The sequence below is a fragment of the Talpa occidentalis genome, unplaced genomic scaffold (assembly GCF_014898055.3).
Source record: "Talpa occidentalis isolate TD23 unplaced genomic scaffold, MPIMG_talOcc4v2.1 talOcc4.17, whole genome shotgun sequence".
Classification (NCBI taxonomy): Eukaryota; Metazoa; Chordata; class Mammalia; order Eulipotyphla; family Talpidae; genus Talpa; species Talpa occidentalis.
In genome coordinates, this window is record NW_023601754.1 from 43,157,884 (window position 1) to 43,179,685 (window position 21,802).

Sequence of the window (21,802 nt, forward strand, 5' to 3'; positions counted from 1 at the left end):
CTCCCTCTCGATTCCGTTTACAGGGTCACTCGAGGTCATCAAGCCGAGTCCAGGGGCACCGATTCCTGTCCTAACGCATCGCTGCTTTGTCCTCGGCTCCCTGCTCCGCCTCCCCACCTCCGCGCCACCCAAAACTCGGACAGGCAGGGTCCCAGACGGGCCCCCAGTCTGACAACTCCTTCATGTCCAGCCGCGTTCCCACGCCCACTTCCAACTCCCGGGCGCTGGAATCGGCGTCTTAGCCCACCGCGCCGCTGTGGCTTCTGGGAATTGTAGTTCCGTGTAGTCGAACCACACGCACTTCCGGGTTCGACCAGAAGCGCAGCCATTGTCCCGCGCGCGGACGCTGGCTCTCGCCGCATACCTCAGCCCTTCGGAGGTTACCCGAGCGTCCTAGTGGATGCCGACCAAGGGAGGGGGCCGAGCCAGTTAAACCCGAGTCTTGTGCAGAGTCGCAGCAGAGGGTTGCTAAATCGAGTCTGGCCTGCCGCAGGGCGGCGCCGGGCACCGAGGCTGAGGCGAGCCTCACCCGGGCCGCTCGTCCCCGGACGCCCAGGTTGGTGAGGGGCGGGGCAGCGCTGAGCGTCTCTGGCGCGCATGCGCAGGGTCTAGGCGGGAACCTGGTTCGGGGAGTGTGAGTAAATTTGGGACCTGCGCGGGCGGCGCTTCGGCCTGGGTTCACGGAAGTTGGTGGTGAGGCTGATGCTACTGCAGATGCAGGGACTGTGTCTTACGCGCGTGCGTGACTGGTGCTTGGTCAGGTGGTGCCCTGAGGATGCCCTGAGGCTGCCCAGGTTGGTGCAAGGCGGGTCCTATGCAGGCATGTGGGAAGAGCCTGAGAACCCCGCCTCCCCCCTATCCAAGGCTGGGTCTTAGTTTAGTGGGGGACCTGAGGATGACTGGGTTGGTGGAATACTCAATTGCAGATTCTGGTTCCCGGACTCTTGAGGGGGAGATGAGATTCTGGGCATTTGGTTCTGGGACCCAGTAGCAGTCGCTGCTCTTCTTGGAGAACTGAGGGCGCCCCAGGTAGTGGAGAGATCACATTGGCCCTGCAGATTCTTGCCCTGGGAGAGGCAGTCTACTTCAGTGAGCCCTCGGTGGGACTCGAGATTGGAGGAGGACCAGGGACTTAGAAGCAGATTCTAGCCAGGCGTTCCCTGCCCATGTCTGGGGTGTCTGAATGGGATGCAGGAACTTGGAAAGACCTGGGATCCTCTGCCCGTCATTCAAGTTAGGTGGAAACTAGGTTGGAGGTAAAAATTCTGAGCCCAGAAAGGATAGAGTTGCAATAGATGAGGTGAAATCAACAGCAGTTTGGGGAGAAAGTACCATTATGAAGTGGGTGTTTCTGGGATCTTTGCTCAAGGGTGCCATGCTCTGCTTGCAGTCCTGAGGATGCTCGGTCTAACAGAGGGACAGTCTGACTGCAGATTTCAACCTGGAACGGGCTGTACCTTGCATGGCGCCCTGGGGCTCCCGTTTGGGCCAGAGGAAGGGGAAGGACCAACACCATCTGATAGGTGATGCCCTCTCATGAGCTTGAGAACCCTTAGGTGAATGCCCAAGCCCTGGGGCTGACTGAGCTCTGCGCCCCAGCTACAGTTTGGGTGCCCTAATGTTCTGGTGGCAGTCAGGCGGTGGGGCAGATGACCCCAGAACCCTCAGGAAGATTATGGGTATGGGTGCCATTGGTGCCCCAAGTAAGCGAGTGGGGATACAGTTTCTCATCTTAGGAAAAGGGAGATGACCTGGGTCCTGAATGCAAGTTGTGGGCATGAGCCTGCCCTGTGCATGCATGGGTGTGCCAGCAGGAGGAAGGTACACTTGACTCTGTGCAGTGGCTGTTGGAAGAGAAGCCTGAGGCCCCAGGTGGAGCTGCAGCCTCTGGTCTCGGTAGGGTGGAGGCTGCTCCAGCCACATTCTGCACTTGCCCTAACTTTTGGCGGAATGGGGAAGCCTGGATAGTGCTAGGACCCTGTTCTTGTCTGAGGATACCCTCAGTGAAGGGAGCAACTGAAGATTCAGGGTGGCAGAGAAGTAGAGCCCTCTGCTCAGGTGCACAGGTGTTTGGGTGAGAAACAAGAAGCTGCAGTGGGTTTTGGACAGTGGGCGCTGGGTTGCCCCAGTGCAGATGTCGCCCCAGTCACAGCCTGACAATGCCTGGATGGAAGGACAGGCTCTCCCTGAGCTGCAGGTGCCTAGGAAGATGTTTGGGCTGGAGTTGGGACTGGAGACTCGAGTAGGGGCCTTTGGAGATTGGTGGCAGAAACTGGATTTGGGCACAGGTCCAGGGTACAACATCGTGAATACTGTGGCAGAGAGGGGGTGGGTAGGAGGAAGAGAGGGTGGGATTCGCCAGGGGCTGGTCTTTTCTCTGACCCAGAAACAGTGATTGGTATGAAGACAACTGAGCTACTGAGATGCAAATCCGGAGGGGTAGGCGGATGGGGCTGCCCATGGCCTCCAGGTACTGGTATTTGTCCTGAGGCCCCTGTCCAGTCTCTGTTGCCAGTTAGGTCCCAAGGACACCCAGATTGGTGGCACAGCCAGGCCAGGGAGCTAGCAATATAATCTCAGAACCTGGGGACTTGGGATGGGGATATGGGCTGGCGATGTTCTGTTGTGGCCTAGTCCTGAGAGCAGCTGAGTTCTGTACCTACACTTGGCTGTTTGCGCAGGAAGGAGGTGCTTAGGAGAGTTTGCAGAGGGCCAGGCCTGGTTAATGAAGCATATAGGATCAGTCTTAATCACTGGATTGGCCCCTGGGAGGGGCACACCTGTGTCATGAGCTGTGTGTGTTTATTCCAGGAGTGTGACTCTGGGCACTCTAGCCCAGATCCTGCTGCTTGCCCTGGGAAGAGGTGCTGGTTTGGGGCTGCAGACGCAGGCCTGGGTGGAAGGAGTGCATCGCAGGGGATTCTCAATGCATGTGCTGTTTGTAGGGATCCCAGGACCTAGTGGGATAGAGAGGGACGGAGAGATGTTTCAGATTTTGGCAGTAGATGGAAAGCTGAGGCTGGCTTATGGGTAGGTGGGCCAAAGACCTTTGAGAGTTTAGGAACTAGGTAAAAGCTCAGTCATAGCCTGTGGGAGGGACAGAAGCTCTCCGTGCATGCAAAGGCATTTGGGCAGAAACCTCTAGAAGCACATTTGCCAGAGTGAGTACTCCTGGGAAGCAGATAATGCAGGGGGACCTGCTGGAGGGTGCTGTTCTTAGGGCTTTACCTCTTGTGCTCAGGACCTCAACCCCCGGGCCTGGAGGAGAGCATGGAAGAACAGGATGAGAAGCCCCCAGAACCCCTGAAGGTCTGCGCACAGGTGAGTGGAGCTTCCCTTCTCCTGTGAGACACAGAGCTGATTGCCACTCATGCCCACAGCCCAACCCTCGGGGCTTGGGAGCCTTCCCAGCTCTGTTTGATACCTCCTGACGGCTTCTGACACGTACACACTGTACATGGTTTGAATCTCCTTGCATTTCCTCACCATTCAACCCAGGTAACTCTTTCTGTGAGGCATTTGGCGTCCTTTGTTGAAAGCCCCCAGCAATTCACAGCTTTGTTTGAGAATGAATTGAAAATAGCCCAAATGGAAATTACAAGGGGAGAGCTAAATGAATTGAGGTTCAATGAAAGGAATACTGTGTCCGTGGACATGAGAATGCTGACTTACTGTTAACTGAACGTAAAGTTGTAGCAATAGTTAGACAAAGAATTTATCAGATAATCAAAAGTTGTGATTTGAATCTGGAAGGCAGTCTGGCAGATTTTATTCTGAGAGTTATTTTAATAAATACAAGTTTGGATTTTTTAGTTTATATAGGTAGGGATGGTAAGTCATTGACATTAAGAATAAATTGTTCTTTTTATGTAATTTTTAATTTTAACTTGGGGGTTACATTTTTGCTTCGCCTTATATGTACATATTCCACTCACCCTCCACCAAACTACCTGTGCAAATACCTTCTCTGCTTCCCTCCTCCCCTTCCCTCTCCCTTGGTAACCATTAAGTTCTTTGACTATGTTCAAGATTTGTTCCTGCTATATTTTGCCTGTGTATGTTTTAAGGTTATTTATATTCCACAGATGAGTGAAACCATCCCATCTTTCACTTTCTGACACTTCCCTTAACATAATCACCTGTAGATTCATCCATTTTATCAAAAGCCACTGTATCTTTTTCATGGTTATATAGTATTCCACCGATTATATATTTCTTTTTTTAAGGAATGTAATTGTTTTTAACAACATCTGAAAGGGATCTTACCTCTAAGTCATATTTAATATTGCAAAGCAATGTTATTTCAAGTTAAAAAAAAGTTAAAAAACACATATTATTTTAAAAATGTAATTTTTCTTGCTAGGAAGGACTTGTAAGTTGTCCTGACCTAAAGATGTGCTGATGCTGAAGGAAAGCAATGCAGGATGAGATGCAAAGGCTGGGTCCCCAATGTTAAATCTTTTATTTGACTCTTTGGTCATCAGTGAGTATGAAAACAGTAACTTTTCCTTCAGGCGGCAGATGCCTGCTGTACAGGACAGAGTCTCTGAAGACAGCTTTGCTTTCTTGTCCGCTTGTCTCAGAAAATTTGACAGTATGTTTGTAATCCTGACATAAAAAGACATTTATGATCTATGTGAAGTAAATAGCATTTTAAAATCCCTTTCCAAAAAGGGTTTAGTTGGTGTGTTTACAGAAAACATTCGAGACTGTGAAACACATAAAACAGGAAACAGATTGTCCAAGTTACAGTCAAGTGACTTTATGTTTTCAGTTACTTTTTTCATGCTTTTATACAGTGCATCTTAAGGTGAAATGAACAGTTGCAAGCATTTTTCTATAGCAAATATTCTTTGAAAACATCAAATCTCTGAAAAGTGTTAAATTGGAATCTCTCCCCTCCCTGAACAACTCAGCCCTGAAGCCATTAGGCTGCCTGCTGTGCTATGTCACAGCCTGAGCAGGGTGAGGAGGACCCTTTGGCAGAGGTGACAGATCCCTTGTGGGCTAAGGAACCTCTGTGTGAGAGAGCAAGTGGCAGGGTTGGGGTGGGAGGTTTGTTACTCATGGAGTGGATCAGATAAGTAAGTGTAATAATGGCATGGCATCCATGCTTTTCACCTCAACTCTGGAAGGGGAATGCACATGTGCTCCCTCGCTCCCTCTCTCCATCTTGAGGGTCTGGGGGCAATGACATTTGACACTAATGCACACACCCTGGGCCCAAATTTTAACTTGGAGATTCCCCCCAGGTTTTAAAGGTTATTAGATATTTAGTGTTCAATTTTTGGCTGTTCCAGATAGCACTACTGTCAGTGATTTTTGTATGTGGTCCCATGTACACACATGCAAGAGTTTTGGAGGGAGTAGTGCAAATATAAATTTAGCTTCACATCATTTGTCAAAGCTACAGGTACAGTGTTTTGTTATGAACTTGATGTGCTTTAAGCTAGCAGTTGTGGGGTGTTTTCTGGGAATCTTCATGACCCTTTGGCCATTTTCTCGTATGTGATTTGATTGAATTAGCTGTCTGTTCATGATTATCTCTACTGTCATTACGTCGGTGTTGACTGCCTAACTGGTGCAAGGCCCTGTGTGAGGCTCTGGTGGTTGCCTGGGGTGGTGGGGAGAATGGGATATGTGGATGAAAGAGAACGAAGACTCAGTTATGCAGTATGATTAAGTCCTGGGGAACTAATGGAGGTTGTTAAAGACACTCAATTGAGTCCTTGAAATTTGCCAAAAGAGTAGATCTTAAGTGTTCTCACCACACACCAAAAAAATCACAACTGTGTGAGGTGGCGATTGTATTCGTTAGCTGACTATAATGCTCATTTCACACTGTTTAAGCTGTGCACACCTTAAATATACTTAGTTCTCATTTGTCAGGCACACTGCAACGAATGTGTAAAATAACTTAATAAGTTGCTGATAGTGAAAAGTAAATGAAAATGTGTAGAGTACAGAGTAGTGGGGGTTAGAGGCTTCTCCTTCCAAACCTTGACATAGCTCTGGATATGTCAGATTCAGATGGTTCTCACTGGACTCCCACTCATTACTGAGGAGAATACAAAGATGAAAAATACACAGTTCTTTATAGTATAGAATTTGTGGCTCCGGGAGCGATACATGGAGATGGAAGTGTATATTCCAGCAGGTAAATGACTTTACCAACACAATAAACATTCAATAAAAATAGCAAAGAAATCCCACGGGAAGATGAGATGAGACTTTGCACTCACATTATAGAAGAGGGGACATTTGACCTAGGCCTTGAGTGTGGAAATGGGAGGAGTTTGGATCAGAGAACCAGTGTTTGGACCATCACTGGACCTAAATGAGTTCACTGAATTTCATTATCCTTAATTAATTTTTACATTGGTGAAATAGATGTATCATGCATTTCTTCAAAAAATTCAGATAATTGTGTGGGGTATTCCATGTTGAAGTACTTATGTATTTTTAAAACTACCAGGCAAGTGACAGGTGACATCAGAAGGAAACCCCAGGAGACATTCTTCAGTGCTCTAGATAGAATCAAAGTGGAAAGTATGTAGTACATGTATGTATTCACAGGCTTTTGTTCCAAGACAGTTTTGAGTGTTTAGTTTAAGAGAATTAAGTGTGGAGTAGGGCTGCAGCTTTGAATTTTTTGAGGAGAGAGCAGAGGGTGAGCTAACCAGAGTTGGGACTTGTGTGCAGCAGGATTTGGTGCTTCAGGGACACAGGAATGGAGGTGAAGACGTGTATAGCACATTCCGTGTCCCTTCTCAGGAGCAGTTTTACTTGTCAGCATATTTATGAAGTACTTACTATGTGTCAGTGCTGATTGAAGCCCAGTAAGACCATGGTAAAAAGGAGAGAAGAGAGCTCCCCTCTTCTGGAGCCCACTCTCATTGGAAGAGTTGGACAAAAAACCTAAGCTAGGGGCCTCGCTGGTGGCACAAGGGGTTAAGATGCAACCTGTGAAGCTATTTCCAGCCACTGCAGCAGGAGTTTGATCCCCGGTCAGGGAGCAACCCACATGGCGCAGCAGACCTCTCCTGACTTGCCCGCTGCTCCCTCAGCAGTGTATTTCCGTCGATCTGCCTGTTCTGTTCCCCACTCTGTCTCATGTGAATCCTCTCAACCCCGTATCTCTGGCCTGTACCCCAATTCGTGTGTGCATAAATAAATAAATCTTTAAAAAAAAAAAAAAAACCTAAGCTATAAGTATATGTGCCACACAAACGAAAGCAGGGCAAAGTGGTAGAATCGATAGCAAACATTCTGGAGTTTTGCTTCCACCAGTGCCAGCTGAGTTAGAAACATGATGTGTTTCAGTTTTTGCCATGGTTTCTTAACTGAATTTATTTCATTTGTTTATAAAAGCAGTTAAACTGGAAGTGTATGTAATACTGTAAAATACATGCTAGTATTTGTAAGTTTTCCTTTCTTGGGGAACTTTTCTCATTCCCAGTTTTTTTGTTTGTTAGAATCACCTAACTTCTGGCCTTTAGATTGTTAGAGTTCCACATCCACCTCTTCTGCTAAAGGAAAGGCGCTCTTGGGCATTGTCATGCTTTAGGGATGCAGTTTCTCTCAACTTGCCATAACGTGCGTGAGTCTGTAAGTGGCTTGGAGTCAAAGCTCATGGCTCCCTAGCACGGTCTGTAGTCTTGGTCCTATTGTCTTGACACTGTGAGTCTGATTTGTTGCTTTTTGTGTTTCGATGTCTGGGGCTGGCTCGTGATGCCCACGCAGCAGTGTTGAGGTGGTGTAACCACCCCGGTGTTTATATTTGACAGGACGGCAGATGACTTGGCCTCCAAGCTTTCCCACTGGGGCTTCCATACATAGTGGCAGCTCCAACTCTCTTAATACCCCACATTACCCTAGCCAGGAGAGCTACAGAGGGGCTTTTAGATTTTAAGAAGTCTTCTGACTTGAAACATATTAATGTTAACCATTTTTCATAACCATTCCCAATGCTGTAGTCACATTTTCTCTAGGTTGAAAAGACACCTGTAAAAAGTACAATCTTTTGTTTCCTTCTAGCTTATGACTCAGAAATTAAAGAATTGAATAATAATAACAAAATATTTCAGTGTTTGAAGATTTAAGAAGAAACAAAGTATACTTGAATTACAGTGTCTGCATTTGACAGGTTGTGAGTTATTGTTCTCTATTCAAAAGAACTGCAGGAACCTACAGAGGAATTACCTTGTTTCTAGGAGGGAAACATTTTTGCTGGATTCTGAATATTAAAGGAAAATAAATATTTTTAAAAATACAGTATTAAACATAGGCATGAGCGCCTCCCCGGTGGCGCAAGGGGTTAAGATGCAACCCATGGAGCTGTTCACAGCCACTGTAGCGTGAGTTCGATCCCCAGGCAGGGAGCTACCCACATGGTGTAGCAGACTGCTCCTGCCTCACCCGCTGCTCCTCTCTGCAGTGTATTTCAGTCAATCTGCCTTTTCTGTTCCCCACTCTGTCTCTGGTGAATCCTCTCACCCCCACATCTGTAGCCTGTACCCCCATTCTTATATGCATAAATAAATAAATCTTTTTTTAAAAAAACATAGGCATGAACTTGCCTGCCACTTCTACCCTTCTGAAAAATAGCTGTTTTTAATGGTTTTGTGACTGTCCTTCCAGACTCCTCTGTGCAGGTTTATACCCTATAAAAATCTACTTATATTCAATGAACTGTTCTTAATTTTTTCACTTAACAATTTATATTATAGATATCTTATTGCCATTTATATGCATCAGTCCATGCAAATATCTCTTATTTTGGCTGCTAAAAAGTGTTCAGATACCTGGACAAAGCATCATTTATTTAACGAGGTTTGGCATTTACTCCCTCCTCCCATTTTTGTCCTAATCATGTAATGCTTTAATGAAATTTCTTTTTTAAAAAAAAGATTTATTTATTTATATAAGAACCGCGGTATAGGCCAGAGGTGCAGGAGGGTGAGAGGATTCACCAGAGACACAGTGGGGAACAGAACAGGCAGATTGACTGAAATACACTGCTGAGGGGAGCAGTGAGTGAGACAGGAGAGGTCTGCCGCGCCATGTGGGTATCTCCCTTGCTGGCCGGGATTGAACCCATGCTGCAGAGGCTGCAGACAGCTTCACAGTGCTGCGCTCAACCACCTGCGTTGCCAGGGTGGCCCCAACCCCCCAATCTATTTGGAAAGATAAATTAACCAGTCACAAAACTTTGTTGGTGGATTTTTTTTTTTAAGAGGCATGTATTATTTATTTATTTGTTTGTTTGTTTGTTTATACATGCACGGGTACAGTCAGAAGCGCGGGAGGGTGAGAGAATTCACCAGGGCCAGAGCGGGGAGCAGAGCAGGCAGAAGGACCGAAGTACACTGCTGAGGGGAGCAGTGGGCGGCAGGAGAGGTCTGCGCGCCATGTGGGACCCTCCTCCGGTGGCCGGGGAGCAGCTGGGGATGGAACTGGCGCTGCAGAGGCCGCAGGCAACTTTGCAACCCAGCGCTCAACCACTGCGCCACCGGGGAGGCCCTGTTGGTGAATTTTAATACAATAATGTCTACAAATAATAGAGATTCCTTGAGAGTCAAGGGAAAGAAGTCTGAACAGAATAATCTTTATTGATGGTGCCTTTCATGGTAATGCTTTTTGCCAAACATTTGTGAAGCTGATTTGTTGACTGTCTCCTTTATGGTTCTCTGGTCAAGCTGCATTCCATCTTATTTGCTTACAATTCCATGATCCAGGACTTAAGGCGAAAGGCCTAGCTGGACTCTTCCACACAGTACCTGGAATCACTCACTGGGTTCCTATCAACTGGTAGCCAGGCTGGTCTGGAAGATCCCCAAATCCTTATGCCCATGACAGCTGTCTCAGAGCTCATCCAGATGTCCCCTCTCTCTTCACATGGCTAGCTTGAGCACACCCTTGGAAGGGAGCCAAAGTTTGATAGTAGGGATGGGTTAAAAGAAGTTGCATGTCAGACCCTCACCTACTCACAGTGGGAATGTTGATCCGGACGTAGCTCCCTGATTGTTTTTTTTTCTTGTCTGTTTGCCTTGCCAGGAGTCTCTTCTTCCTCAGGAAGTAATCATCAAGGTCGAGAGAGAAGATGCTGGGTCCTTGGCTCCCCCAGCCCAGGTGAGCTGGACACAGCTTCTTTACAACATGCACGACAAACCAGGTTAACTGGGAAGTGAGTAGAAAGTGAGGAAATAGAGGTAAGAGTGGGCAGCTCCTACAAGAAATATGATTATGGTGTGAAAGCTTCAAGAGGGTATAGCTACAAAGACTACTGAGGTTTGAGGGATCCTTGTTTTTGACTCTGTTTAAGTGGTTGCAAGAAGGAGTTATTGGATAAAAAGAAGTTAATGATCGAGAGAGAATAGATAAAGGTGATAGGCAAAGTCCTTCATTAGTGTCAGAGGAATGAATTCAGAGTATACATAGAATGAAGCTGCTCTATAGAGGAAGAAGGACTAGGAAGAATAAGGTTTAGGAAGTTATTTAAAGGCTTGGATTGATTTGTCTCTGTGAACAATAAGATGATGTTGTCTTTTGGGCAAGAAGGTAGAAATAGGAACAGAAAGAGAATTTACAACAGTGGAAAAGGCTTGAAATGCTGATTTTGGATTATGGGAGAACAGACTGGTCCAAGAGGTATAATCCATCTAAAGGCACCATGTTGACCATTTAGTGATCATAGTCTTTCCAGCGGCCTTTTTGTTTTTTTTGCTTGTTTCTCAGAAGCATTCTATAACCTCTTTTCTTTTTTTTTAAAGATTTATTTATTTATGCATACAAGAACTGGGGTACAGGCCAGAGGTGTGGGGGGTGAGGGAATTCACCAGAGACAGAGTGGGGAATAGAACAGGCAGATTGACTGAAATACACTGCTGAGGGGAGCAGCAGGCAAGTCAGGAGAGGTCTGCTGTGCCATGTGGGTAGCTCCCTGGCCAGGGATTGAACTCCTGCTGCAGTAGCTGCGGAAAGCTTCATAGGCTGCATCTTAACCCCTTGCGCCACCAGGGAGGCCCTCTGTAACCTCTTTTCTATAGATAGCAAGTTGACATTCAGAATTTGCTTTCTTGCAATCTGCCAAGTACATCCTATGGATTCTCCATAGGTCAAGGTGGTAGTTGAAAGGGAACTTCCGAATTTATCAAATAAGAATAAAAGAAATGATCCACAGACTTTAAACTGAATAATTCAGATGGAAAAGATAAAGAAGTTGCTGAGAAAAATGATACAGACTGGTAAGAGTCATGGTGGCTACTTAAATTCTGCAGTGGCTCCAAAGCATGGAAGCAGAAGAAAGGAAGTGACTGAGCAAGTAAAGCAGAGCAATCTGATGTAATTAAAAAATAACAATAATTTGATGTTGGAATCAAAGAGTGGACATTTCTGTATGTGTGATTTGGGAGGTGGAGTTCTTTATGGTGATTTTTAAGGTCTAAGAGGGCCTTGGAGCTTGGGCTGGTCATGTGAACATAACCTCTCAAGCCATGCAAATGAGCTATTGACCTTGGGTGGTGTATGTCTTAATTTCTCTAATCTTCTAGATGTTTATCTAACAATGATGCTGCTACTAGTATTTTTTCAAAGGAACTCTGTGAGACTTAAATGAATAATTTATCTGACACGCTTTGCACACTGCTTGACTCCACACACTTAATGCTTCCTTAAAGTCAGTTAATTTTGTTATTATCGGAAAATTCTACAAGTGGATTGTGTGGACAGTGCAAGATGAGATGAGACAATGCAAGCTCTTGAACTGGAGGATAAATCTAGGTGTAAGTTTTCAGTGGATGAGGGGGAGGTGGTAATTAAGAGGTTGGCAAGACAAGGCCCCAAGAAGTGAGGTAAACAGCTTGAGTTTCAGTGTGACTGGGAGAACACACACCCTCACCCCTTTGAGACCCCCAGGAGTGGGGAGCACGACTACCCTGAGTCTGCTGCAGAGGAGGGAATCCTGGGGAAGTGTTGGTTGCTGATAACACAGGGCTGTATGGGGAATTTTTGGTGAAGGATGTTGAAGCTGTAGGATATAATTTTACAGAAATGCATTTGTGAGGGTCCAGTTGAAGGTTTGGGAAGGAATTTTGAGGAGTGGGGCATTGGTACAGAAGAGAGGAATAACAGGATATGTAGGGCGAGAAGTCCAGAAGAGCCCTATCTACACACTGGAGGACTGGGTCAGTGGGTAGGTGATAGGCCTTGTCTAATTCAGGTGAGAGGCAAGGACTTAAACCAGAGTTTGGATCAGGTTATTTTGATATATTACAAAGTTGATTTAAGATACTATTGATTCATTTATTGAAATATCTTCCCAGTATTTACTTAGTATTTAAATCTAAACTCTGCAAACTGTAAATACCTTGTTCTGCCCTCATGGATTTTAGTCTAGTGTCTAGGTAACTATTATGAAAATGATAAGAAAATGTGGTGAGGATATGATAGAGATCCACGGGACTTTGAGAATATATAGAGCAGTGTGCTCATCTAGTTTGTTGTTATTTATTTGACATTTGAACAAACTTGATATTAAAGGGACCTACATTAAACAGCAAAGGGGAGTGTTTATTAAAAGGAAGCACAGAGGGCCTCCCCGGTGGCGCAGCGGTTGAGCGCTGGGTTGCGAAGCTGCCCGCGGCCTCTGCGGCGCCGGTTCGATCCCCGGCTGCTCCCCGGCCACCGGAGGAGGTTCCCACATGGCGCGCAGACCTCTCCTGCCACCCGCTGCTCCCCTCAGCAGTGTACTTCGGTCCTTCTGCCTGCTCTGCTCCCCGCTCTGGCTCTGGTGAATTCTCTCACCCTCCCGCGCTTCTGACTGTACCCAGTGCATGTATAAACAAAACAAACAAACAAATATAATAAATAAATAAATAAACATGCCTCTATTAAAAAAAAAAAAAAGGAAGCACAGAGCTGAGGTTGAAAAACAGAACCGATAGACCCCTCCCTGTTCAACACAGGAGACAGTATGCAGATATTTCTTAACCCCATTGATCATGAAAACCTTTGTGATTTTGGTGAAATTCATGGTGCCTAACTTAGAAAAATGCATGCACAGCAGCACTTTGCGTGGCGTTTCGTAGGGTTCAGGGACTCCACGTCATGTTTATCAACCAGAGCTTAAAAGCACCAGGGCTATTTCAAAAGACTTTAGTGGCAGGTGGCATTTGACTTCCCTGACTCTTGTTGCCTTTGGTAAGGACAGAATACCCTCAGCACTTTTGGATCCAAATTCCTGCTCAGAAGAGGTAGCTGGAGAGACCCGTTTAGTACAGTGTCTCCTCAGGGCCCTAAAGAGCAGCTCTGAATGTGGACAAAATGAAACTGTCATCTGAAGACTGTCAGGAAAAAGGTCACATTGGCTGTTAATTAATTTGTCAGAATTCTCAGCTAATAATCCTAATAATAATCACCAGCCTTTCTTTGTTCACCAGCTCTGCTGATGGCTTTCCATATATCATCCAGTTAGTTTACTCAACAACTCAAAGAGTCATGTAGAATGAAACCTAATAAATAGAGATGGAATACAGCATTAAAAGACAACACCAAGTTGTGTGTGTGTGTATATATATATTTTTTTTTTCTTTTTTAATTCAAACATTCTCTTCATGGTAAGAAAACCCAAGTCTCTTGTCTCAAATCCAGTGCTCTTACTCTCTACATACTGCCTTTCACTAAGGCCCAGATTTAATTTTCTGTTTCAGGCATCAGTGGACCAATGCTGGCCTACCACTTCTTTCTGTAAATACAGTTTATTGTGATATAGCTACACCTGCTTGTTTATATATTTCCTGTGGCTGCTTTCTTGCTACAGCAGCAGAGCTGAGTGGTTGTGACAGAAACTTTGTGACTTGCAAAGCCTAAAATAATTGCTTTGGTCTTTATCAGACAAAATTTGCTAAATATAATTCTGTTCATTTCTTGTGAGTTTAGATGGACTTCCAAAGTGAAAATTCTATATTCACCTGTAAAAAATAAATAAGCTTTTTCTGTAAAGAGAGAAAACAATTTATATCAGTTCTCATCTAGTGTTCCTCTTTGGGATGGTAAAAAAAAAAAGGTCCAGCATTTAAAACCCAAAGGGGCTCACCTAGAAGGCATCTGTACCCTTATACTAGAATCCTTTGGACACTGACAATCTCAGTACAGCATCTAGATCACCCAGTTTTCAGTCTTCCATCTGTGAAACTTTTCCTTCTCTGTGAACATTGGAAGGAAATGATGCCCAGCTGAGCAGGAATGTGTATCCTGTTTTAGGAAGGAGTGAACTTAAAAATTGTGACTGTGGACTTCACTCAAGAGGAAGAGTGCATTTTGAACTCTGCTCAGAGGACTGTGGACAGAGATGTGATCCTGGATAACGACAGGGACCTGGTCTCTTGGGGTAAGAATACAGTCCTCTGTAATGAAATCTGTATGTTGAAGTTATTTCTCACTTCCATTGATTAAGAGAGATGGAGTTCTGAGGCTTAAATGATTTTGGCCATTGAGTTTGTGCTTTGTTATTACCTAGGAAGGATTTAATTTTAATTTGCAGCATAGAAAAGGTACAACTTTATGAGTTTGACTTTGTTCAGTCTTCATGTTTCCTGAAAGCCAAAGAGAAATTCTGTAGTGATTTTCTTTTGTCCCCAGCCCAAACACCCAAAATCCAATGCCTTTCAGCTTTTCAAACTAGACTCAGTATCGTAATTGGAACAAGTAGATAAGTATAAAAAGAATTTGCCAACAAACTTATTCAGGTAAGAACTTACTGGTATAGGTTTTTTTGGGAACTCCCCATTGGGGATGCTACCTTTTTGCTATCTCCCAGACCAAGTCAATTGTGTGTATCACCACTTTTTCCAGGTGCACCCTTTATTATTTGACCTCGCTTTCAAAGTATCTACCTTACTTTCAGCTTCTAAGCTAACCTGTATTCTATCTCATTTGAAATCACAGGAAAACACAGGGTCATATTAGCCCTTAAGGCATTTTGGGAACCTAGAATAAGTGTCCCTATTCATTTTCTTGGTTCACAAAATGAATAGGAAGTTTGTGCATTACTGACATAGGCTATGCTAGCTAGTTTTATACCTTAGAAATTTCCTGGAAATATAGACAATAATTTCTAGTTTAGTGAAGATGTGTTTGGCAATAAAGAGGGTGATTTTCTTTGCTAATGATTGCAAAGTTGGTTTGATAGTAGGGCAGGTACTGTGTAAGTGATCTTATTTTGGAATATGGAGAACATTGGCATTAATGCCTATTTTCAGAAAACTAAGATTAAGATAGCATGTACTACATTTTAATGTCCTGTTATACTATTGGGCTAAGATTGTTGCTGCTTTACTGATTTATCCTGCTCTTTTATTTCCCAATCCAAGTTATAACTCCGTAACTGAAATCCACATGTATTTTTCCTCCTCCTGTTCCAGCTCTAATACTTTTTGGCTGCAATATTTTATATTGCTTTCTTCCAGACTTGGCAACTGTGCTTGGAAAAAGAGACTACACATCAAAGCAGAGCATTTTTGATAACAAACCATCCCATGAAGTGAAGATGGAAAAGTTAACAAGAGATGATCCATGGTTGTCTTCATGTGAAGAAATTTGGGATTGTAAGGACCATTTGGGGAAGCAACAGGAAAAACAAGAGAGGCTTTTGAAGGAAGTGGCATTCACTCAAAGGAAAGCTATTACTCATGAAATAGTCTGTAAGAGCGATGAAAATGAGGAGAAAAGTGGTCTGAATTCCAGTCTTTCAAGCCAGATGTTACCCATAAAAAACCATTTTCGTAAACATGCCTCACATTTTAAGAAATTACACCTTAATTCTGTTGTAAGCAGTCATCAGATGATTAATGATAGTGAAAAACTCTATGAAAACAATGAGTGTGGAAACCACTCCCACAGCATTCACCTTATTCAGTTTACAAGAACTCAAACAGAAGATAAATCCTATGAGTTTAGTGATAGTATTCAGTCTTTTAGTGATAGTGAGCACTTAAGTATGCATGAGAAAATACATGCAAGAGGAAAGTCCTTTGATTTTAAGGAATGTGGACAAGTTTTGCATCATGGCCTATGCCATAATGAACAAGAGAAAATTCCTATTGAAGAGAATCAATATAAATGTAAATCTTCTCAGAGTTCATCCCTTACTCAAAATATAAGAAATCATTCTGAAGAGAAGCCCTTTGAATGTAATCAGTGTGGGAAATGCTTCAGCTGGAGCTCTCATCTTGTTGCACATCAGAGAACTCACACAGGGGAGAAACCTTATGAATGTAATGAGTGTGGGAAGTCTTTCAGCCGGAGTTCTCACCTCGTTTCCCATCAGAGAACTCATACTGGGGAGAAACCATACAGATGTAATCAGTGTGGGAAATCCTTTAGCCAGAGTTATGTCCTTGTTGTGCATCAAAGAACTCATACTGGGGAGAAACCTTATGAATGCAGTCAATGTGGAAAGTCATTCAGGCAGAGCTATAAACTTATTGCACATCAAAGAACACATACTGGAGAAAAGCCCTATGAATGCAATCAGTGTGGAAAATCATTTATCCAGAGCTATAAACTTATTGCACATCAACGAATACATACTGGAGAAAAACCCTATGAGTGCAATCAATGTGGAAAGTCCTTTAGTCAGAGTTATAAACTTGTTGCCCATCAAAGAACTCACACAGGAGAAAAACCCTTTGAATGTAACCAGTGTGGAAAATCTTTTAGCTGGAGCTCTCAGCTTGTTGCACATCAAAGAACTCATACTGGGGAGAAACCTTATGAATGTAATGAGTGTGGGAAATCTTTCAACCGCAGTTCTCACCTTGTTATGCATCAGAGGACCCATACTGGAGAAAAACCCTACGAATGTAATCAATGCGGGAAATCCTTTAGCCAGAGTTATGTTCTTGTTGTACATCAGAGAACTCATACTGGAGAAAAGCCCTATGAATGCAGTCAGTGTGGAAAATCCTTCAGGCAGAGCTCATGCCTTACTCAACATCAGAGGACTCATACTGGAGAGAAACCGTATGAATGTAATCAGTGTGGAAAAACATTCAGTTTGAGTGCTCGACTTATTGTACATCAAAGAACTCATACTGGAGAGAAACCCTTCACATGTAACCAGTGTGGGAAAGCTTTCATTAACAGCTCTAAACTTATTAGGCATCAGGCAACACATACTGAGGAGAAACCCTATGACTGTAACTAGTTTGGAAATCTTCACCCAGAGTATATTCCACTTTCTTTTGTAAGGGAGTATATCTGTTAGAAAGAATTAGCATAAAAATTATGTGGAAAGCTCTCAGTCCTCTGTTGTTTTGTGTCTGGAAATTTATCCTGAAGACACAAGGGAGAAACTGAATCACAGCCTTAGCAATTTCATATACAAAGTCAAACATGGCCCGTGTGACATGGTCCCACAAAAATAGTAAATGTGAGCACTTTTTCTTCCAGAAAACTGTCCAATATGAATCTGAGAGATTTACCTTTAAATGGACAGTATGCTATGGAGTAAAGGCCGGTGAAGTAGACCTTTTTTTCCCCCAATAAAGAGTAAATGAGAATGCTAACACTGCTAGACTTCTTGCTGGGATTGGAAACTTGCTGAAGTTATCAGAACTTAGATTGGAAAACAGAATTTCAATGTAAGATTTTATGGCATGATTTCCCCAGTTATTACTGTTTCATATGGCACTTTTTCTTGTGATAAAACTCATAAATTTTGAGGAAATGACTTTGACATGAAGTTTAAAATGCAGGACAAGAATATAGAACATTCATTTCTAGAATTGTCATGATATTCGTGTATCATGCCTTAGAATTGAAAGGGATTCTGGGTCTGTATATTTCATTGTTACAGTTATGCCTGGTTTTCTTTTTTGGGATATATGATATTTTGATATAACATATAATACAAGTAAAAATTAGTCAAAATCAAAAAAAGAAATACAGAGATTTCCATCTCCTTTGTCTAACCACTTAAGAAAGATTGCCAGATAGCAAAGATCCCTCAGGGTTTTGAGATTTCTATTTGGATTCGAATGAGCAGGTCACTCTTCAGACTTAGATTCCCAGGGATATTCCTCACTGAAAATAAAAGATTTCTCTAGAAACGGGGAACTGGAAACTTCAACCAGAAAGGGTTTTCTGTGAGGGGTTGACAATGCATGGGCAGTGCAGAGGGCAAGGGAACTTTTCCCCGTATTTTCAAACAAGCATAAAGGAGTTCTATTTTTAAGGTGCTTTTCCATCCCCCTCTCATGTAGTATTGTCCTTTTAGGGATATATCCCCTAATGTGAGTGTCCTCTTATTCTGGGATGGCACTGCCCTGTCTAGAAATTTGCAAGAATGCTTTTTTAGTGAGGTAGGATTTGTAGCTACTCATTGCTTTTTACTTGTTTATTTTCATTTCTTTCATATTTGCTTAAATGTCTTCCTGGTCTTTGTTCTTAAATTATAAATTGTTAACAGTGTTACTTAAAATTATGTTGAGAGTTGAATTCAGAGAGCAGAGAATAGAGGTCAGTTTCCCTGAGCAAAGAGATACTTAATGTGGCACCCATAGTTAAATTCTCTCCCTGTGGATGACCCTCAGTGGAGCCATTTCTAGGAGGATTAAGTCAGAGAGTGTAGCACACACATGGCAGTGACTGAAATTGTATGGGGACTGTTATGGATATTTGGAAAACTGGCTCCCCATCCAAGAAAATCTTTAACCCATGAATGCACAGATAGAGGAACACCAGGGATTCTTCATACAATGATTTTTGAGGAGGACAGACAATTGTGGGAAATCTTAGTATAGCAACAGGGCCTGAATAAGCTTCCTCACCTCCCAGTTATAGGTCAAATCAATGTCAGTGATCTTCACTGAACATGTCGAAATCTTACTTTAAAGGCAAGGTGCCATGGCTGTACAAATGAGTATGAAACTGGGCCTGCCTTGTGGTGCAATAGGTTAGGTGTCAGCACTATGAAGCTGCAGCAACTGCAGCATGAGTTCAAACCCAGCCAGGGAGCTGGGCACAGCAGACCTCTCCTGTGTCACCTACTACTCCCCTCAGCAGTGTGTTTCAGTAGATCTGTCTGTTCTGCTCCCCACTCTGTCTCTGGTGAATCATCTCTCTGGCCTGTACCCCAGTTCTTATATGCATAAATAAATCTTAAAAAAAATGAATATGGAACCAACTGGGCTAAGAATTAGGGGCTCTAAATATTTCACTTTTGAAAAGTAACATTGCAAAGTAACCTCTTCACTAAATGTTGAAAATGTTGTAAATCTGCAAAAAGTTATTTTGAAGTGAATGTGTTCCTGGACCAGTTGAACGGGTGATCTGTGAGCACTAAGTGACAAGTATTCTGTCATTTCCTGGGTGGTGACTTTTGGTTGCCAAGTGTTTTTAAGTGAAATGGATTAAAAAATAAAATGTTTACATCTATCATTTGCTCACTAATTTCCCTTTGTATGAAGACTATCTTTTAAAAGGTGAGCATCCAACAGTAAAAAATTAAAGTGAAGATGTGCTAAAAACATGGAATTATAAAGTCCTGAACATAAAAGAAGAGAAATGGTAACTTGATTTTAATGCATATAGAAATGTGTAAAACCTATATTTAAACTTCTGAACCTAAAAAAAAGTAAAATATGTACTTAAATTCCTGAATCTAAAATTAGGGAATCCATAACTTGATTTTAATGTGTGTATATATGTATCACACATATAATTACATATCCCTTGCATACAAAATTATCTTTTTTGGTGAAATTCACAAAGCAAAATTGTGTTTTGCTCTAGGAAAATTTCTAGAGATTTAATGAAATTCCTTTCACCATATTCCAGTACAATTATGAAAAAGACCAAAGGTTTTTTTAATTGCTTGGGTGCTAAAACATATGCTTCAATTTTTCAAAAAGTACATCAAAATTGAGTTTTACAACCATATAGGAATGATTACATGAGGCCACTTAATGCCAAAAATCTGTGGGACACACACACACAAACTTTTCAGAATAAAAGAAAGATTTTTTATCCTTAAATCACTTTATCAAAGGAGAAAGAAAGTACACATAAGGGCTCATGAGGTCATAGAAACAAAGTGAACAATGACAAAAACTGACTTGAAAAAACAAAAGCTTAACATAATATGAAACAGTATAAAGTCAAGAGTCTAGCCAACACTCTTGGGAGCTTTGTATCCTTGTTTCTTTTTTCCCCATGTCTTCCCTTCTGTCTTAACTTTTCCTGTTGAAGTATGTCTTTTCCCATCCCCTTAATTGTTTGTGTGTGTGTTGAACTCCCTGAGACCACATCTGCCTGAAATTGGCCTTGCTTGTCACTTACTCTTGAATGGAAGTTTGACTAATACAATTTTAGGTTAGCACCTTTTTTCCTCATAGCATTTTGAAAATATAACTTCATTTTCTTCTTACATTTAATGTTGTCAATGAGACTTTGTTTATAAGCTGTCATTTCCTTGGTAGAGTAACCTAAGCTATGGGGTTTCAGAGTCTGCTTTTGAGCTGAGCAACTTGGTGTCTCTCCTAGGGAGAGCAGAATTCTCAGTGATGACCTTGAGAGTTTGTACTGCTTTTCTTGACATGTTTTCTGAAACTGCACTTGACAAGTGTTGGAGCCTCTGTCCTTCATGTCTTGGTTTCAGTTGCCTGGGGTAAGGTCTTCAGAATTATTAAAGCTTACTATCTCTTATGTTTAGTAGTATTATTACTATTACTATTTTCATGAAAGTATTTTTTATTTGCAGTGGGACTTTTTCCGCATCCACCTGTTCCTGTAATGTTTTTGTATGAACTTTGTACACAGTCATTTTCAACTATTTTGTAGAAGATGCATTTTTCCTGGCATAGTGAGTTATTCCAGGCTTCCAGAGTTTCTGTGTATGACTGTTTTAGCCTTGACTCCCCCTCACCAGCAATGAAGTCAGCTGCAGTGCTGCTCACTGTGCAGAGTGCTGTCTATATTCAGTGGTCACTGTACTGCAGAGCTGACTGCTTCCTGCACAAATGTTTTCTACCCTGTCATTTCTGGCCTTTCCTGGTTTTCAATGCCACAATGATTCCAGGAAAGGTAATGCACTTTATTTTTCCATTGTAAGGATCTAGGTCTGCAGGTAAAGGGTGTCACCATATAGCCAGAGAAGGTTGCCTGCTGAGGACAGCTGTCTTGTTTCCCCTTGTCTTTACTGCTTTGGCATCTTTCCACCTTATTTTGTATTTTGCTGTTCCAGCCTAACACTAGGTTTGAGGAAGATAAATGCAATTTTTTTGATGTTGAGGGATTTCAGAAAGGGAATCCAAACTTCCTAACACTTTTCATGCATGCTTTTTAAAAATTTTTAAATGTCTTCTGCATTTTGTACTCTATATCATTTATTCTGTATGTCTTAATATACTTGGAGAAGAGTAATTTAGACTTGTACCTTTAAAAACTAGTATTTTCCTAGCTAGTCGGTAGACGTTGCCCATTGACTTGGTTTCACTTGAGAAGACTTGTTGGATCACACCAGCAAATAGCATATTGCTCTTTATAAATTGTAGCAGCCTACGTTATTAGTTGAAACACATATCAACCAACAGTAGCCTATTGATTGAGGAAAAAGAATGTCTTTGAAAGAATATCTGGTTACTCCAAGAATTGGCAAAGAAACCTCTAAGATGGTCAAGACTCTACAGACAGAAGCATCACTGTGGAACATGAGTTCCTTACATTCCTGAAGATGTAAGTTATTTAATATATCTGCATTGGTTTCTTCTGACTCCAAGTCTGGGAAAGTGCCTGGTTCTGG

At 42.7% G+C, this 21,802-nt stretch overlaps 1 protein-coding gene across 1 annotated transcript; it reads left to right on the forward strand.

The window, feature by feature from the left end:
- Window positions 1-619: 619 nt before the first annotated feature.
- LOC119249393 (zinc finger protein 180) lies at window positions 620-19,265 on the forward strand. Its single transcript, XM_037516695.2, has 5 exons — window positions 620-794; window positions 3,242-3,321; window positions 10,057-10,131; window positions 14,263-14,389; window positions 15,468-19,265. Exons 2-5 carry the CDS (start codon window positions 3,271-3,273, stop codon window positions 17,204-17,206), a joined length of 1,992 nt encoding a protein of 663 aa, XP_037372592.1. The 5' UTR covers window positions 620-794; window positions 3,242-3,270; the 3' UTR covers window positions 17,207-19,265.
- Window positions 19,266-21,802: the final 2,537 nt, after the last annotated feature.

What these genes read in the sequence shown, in the direction of transcription:
- LOC119249393 (XM_037516695.2), top strand. Translation starts at nt 3,271, where the DNA reads ATGGAAGAACAGGATGAGAAGCCCCCAGAACCCCTGAAGGTCTGCGCA. An exon ending in CCCTGAAGGTCTGCGCACAG is followed by an intron (nt 3,322 to 10,056) that starts GTGAGTGGAGCT and finishes TTGCCTTGCCAG; the next exon opens with GAGTCTCTTCTTCCTCAGGA. An exon ending in CAGGGACCTGGTCTCTTGGG is followed by an intron (nt 14,390 to 15,467) that starts GTAAGAATACAG and finishes GCTTTCTTCCAG; the next exon opens with ACTTGGCAACTGTGCTTGGA.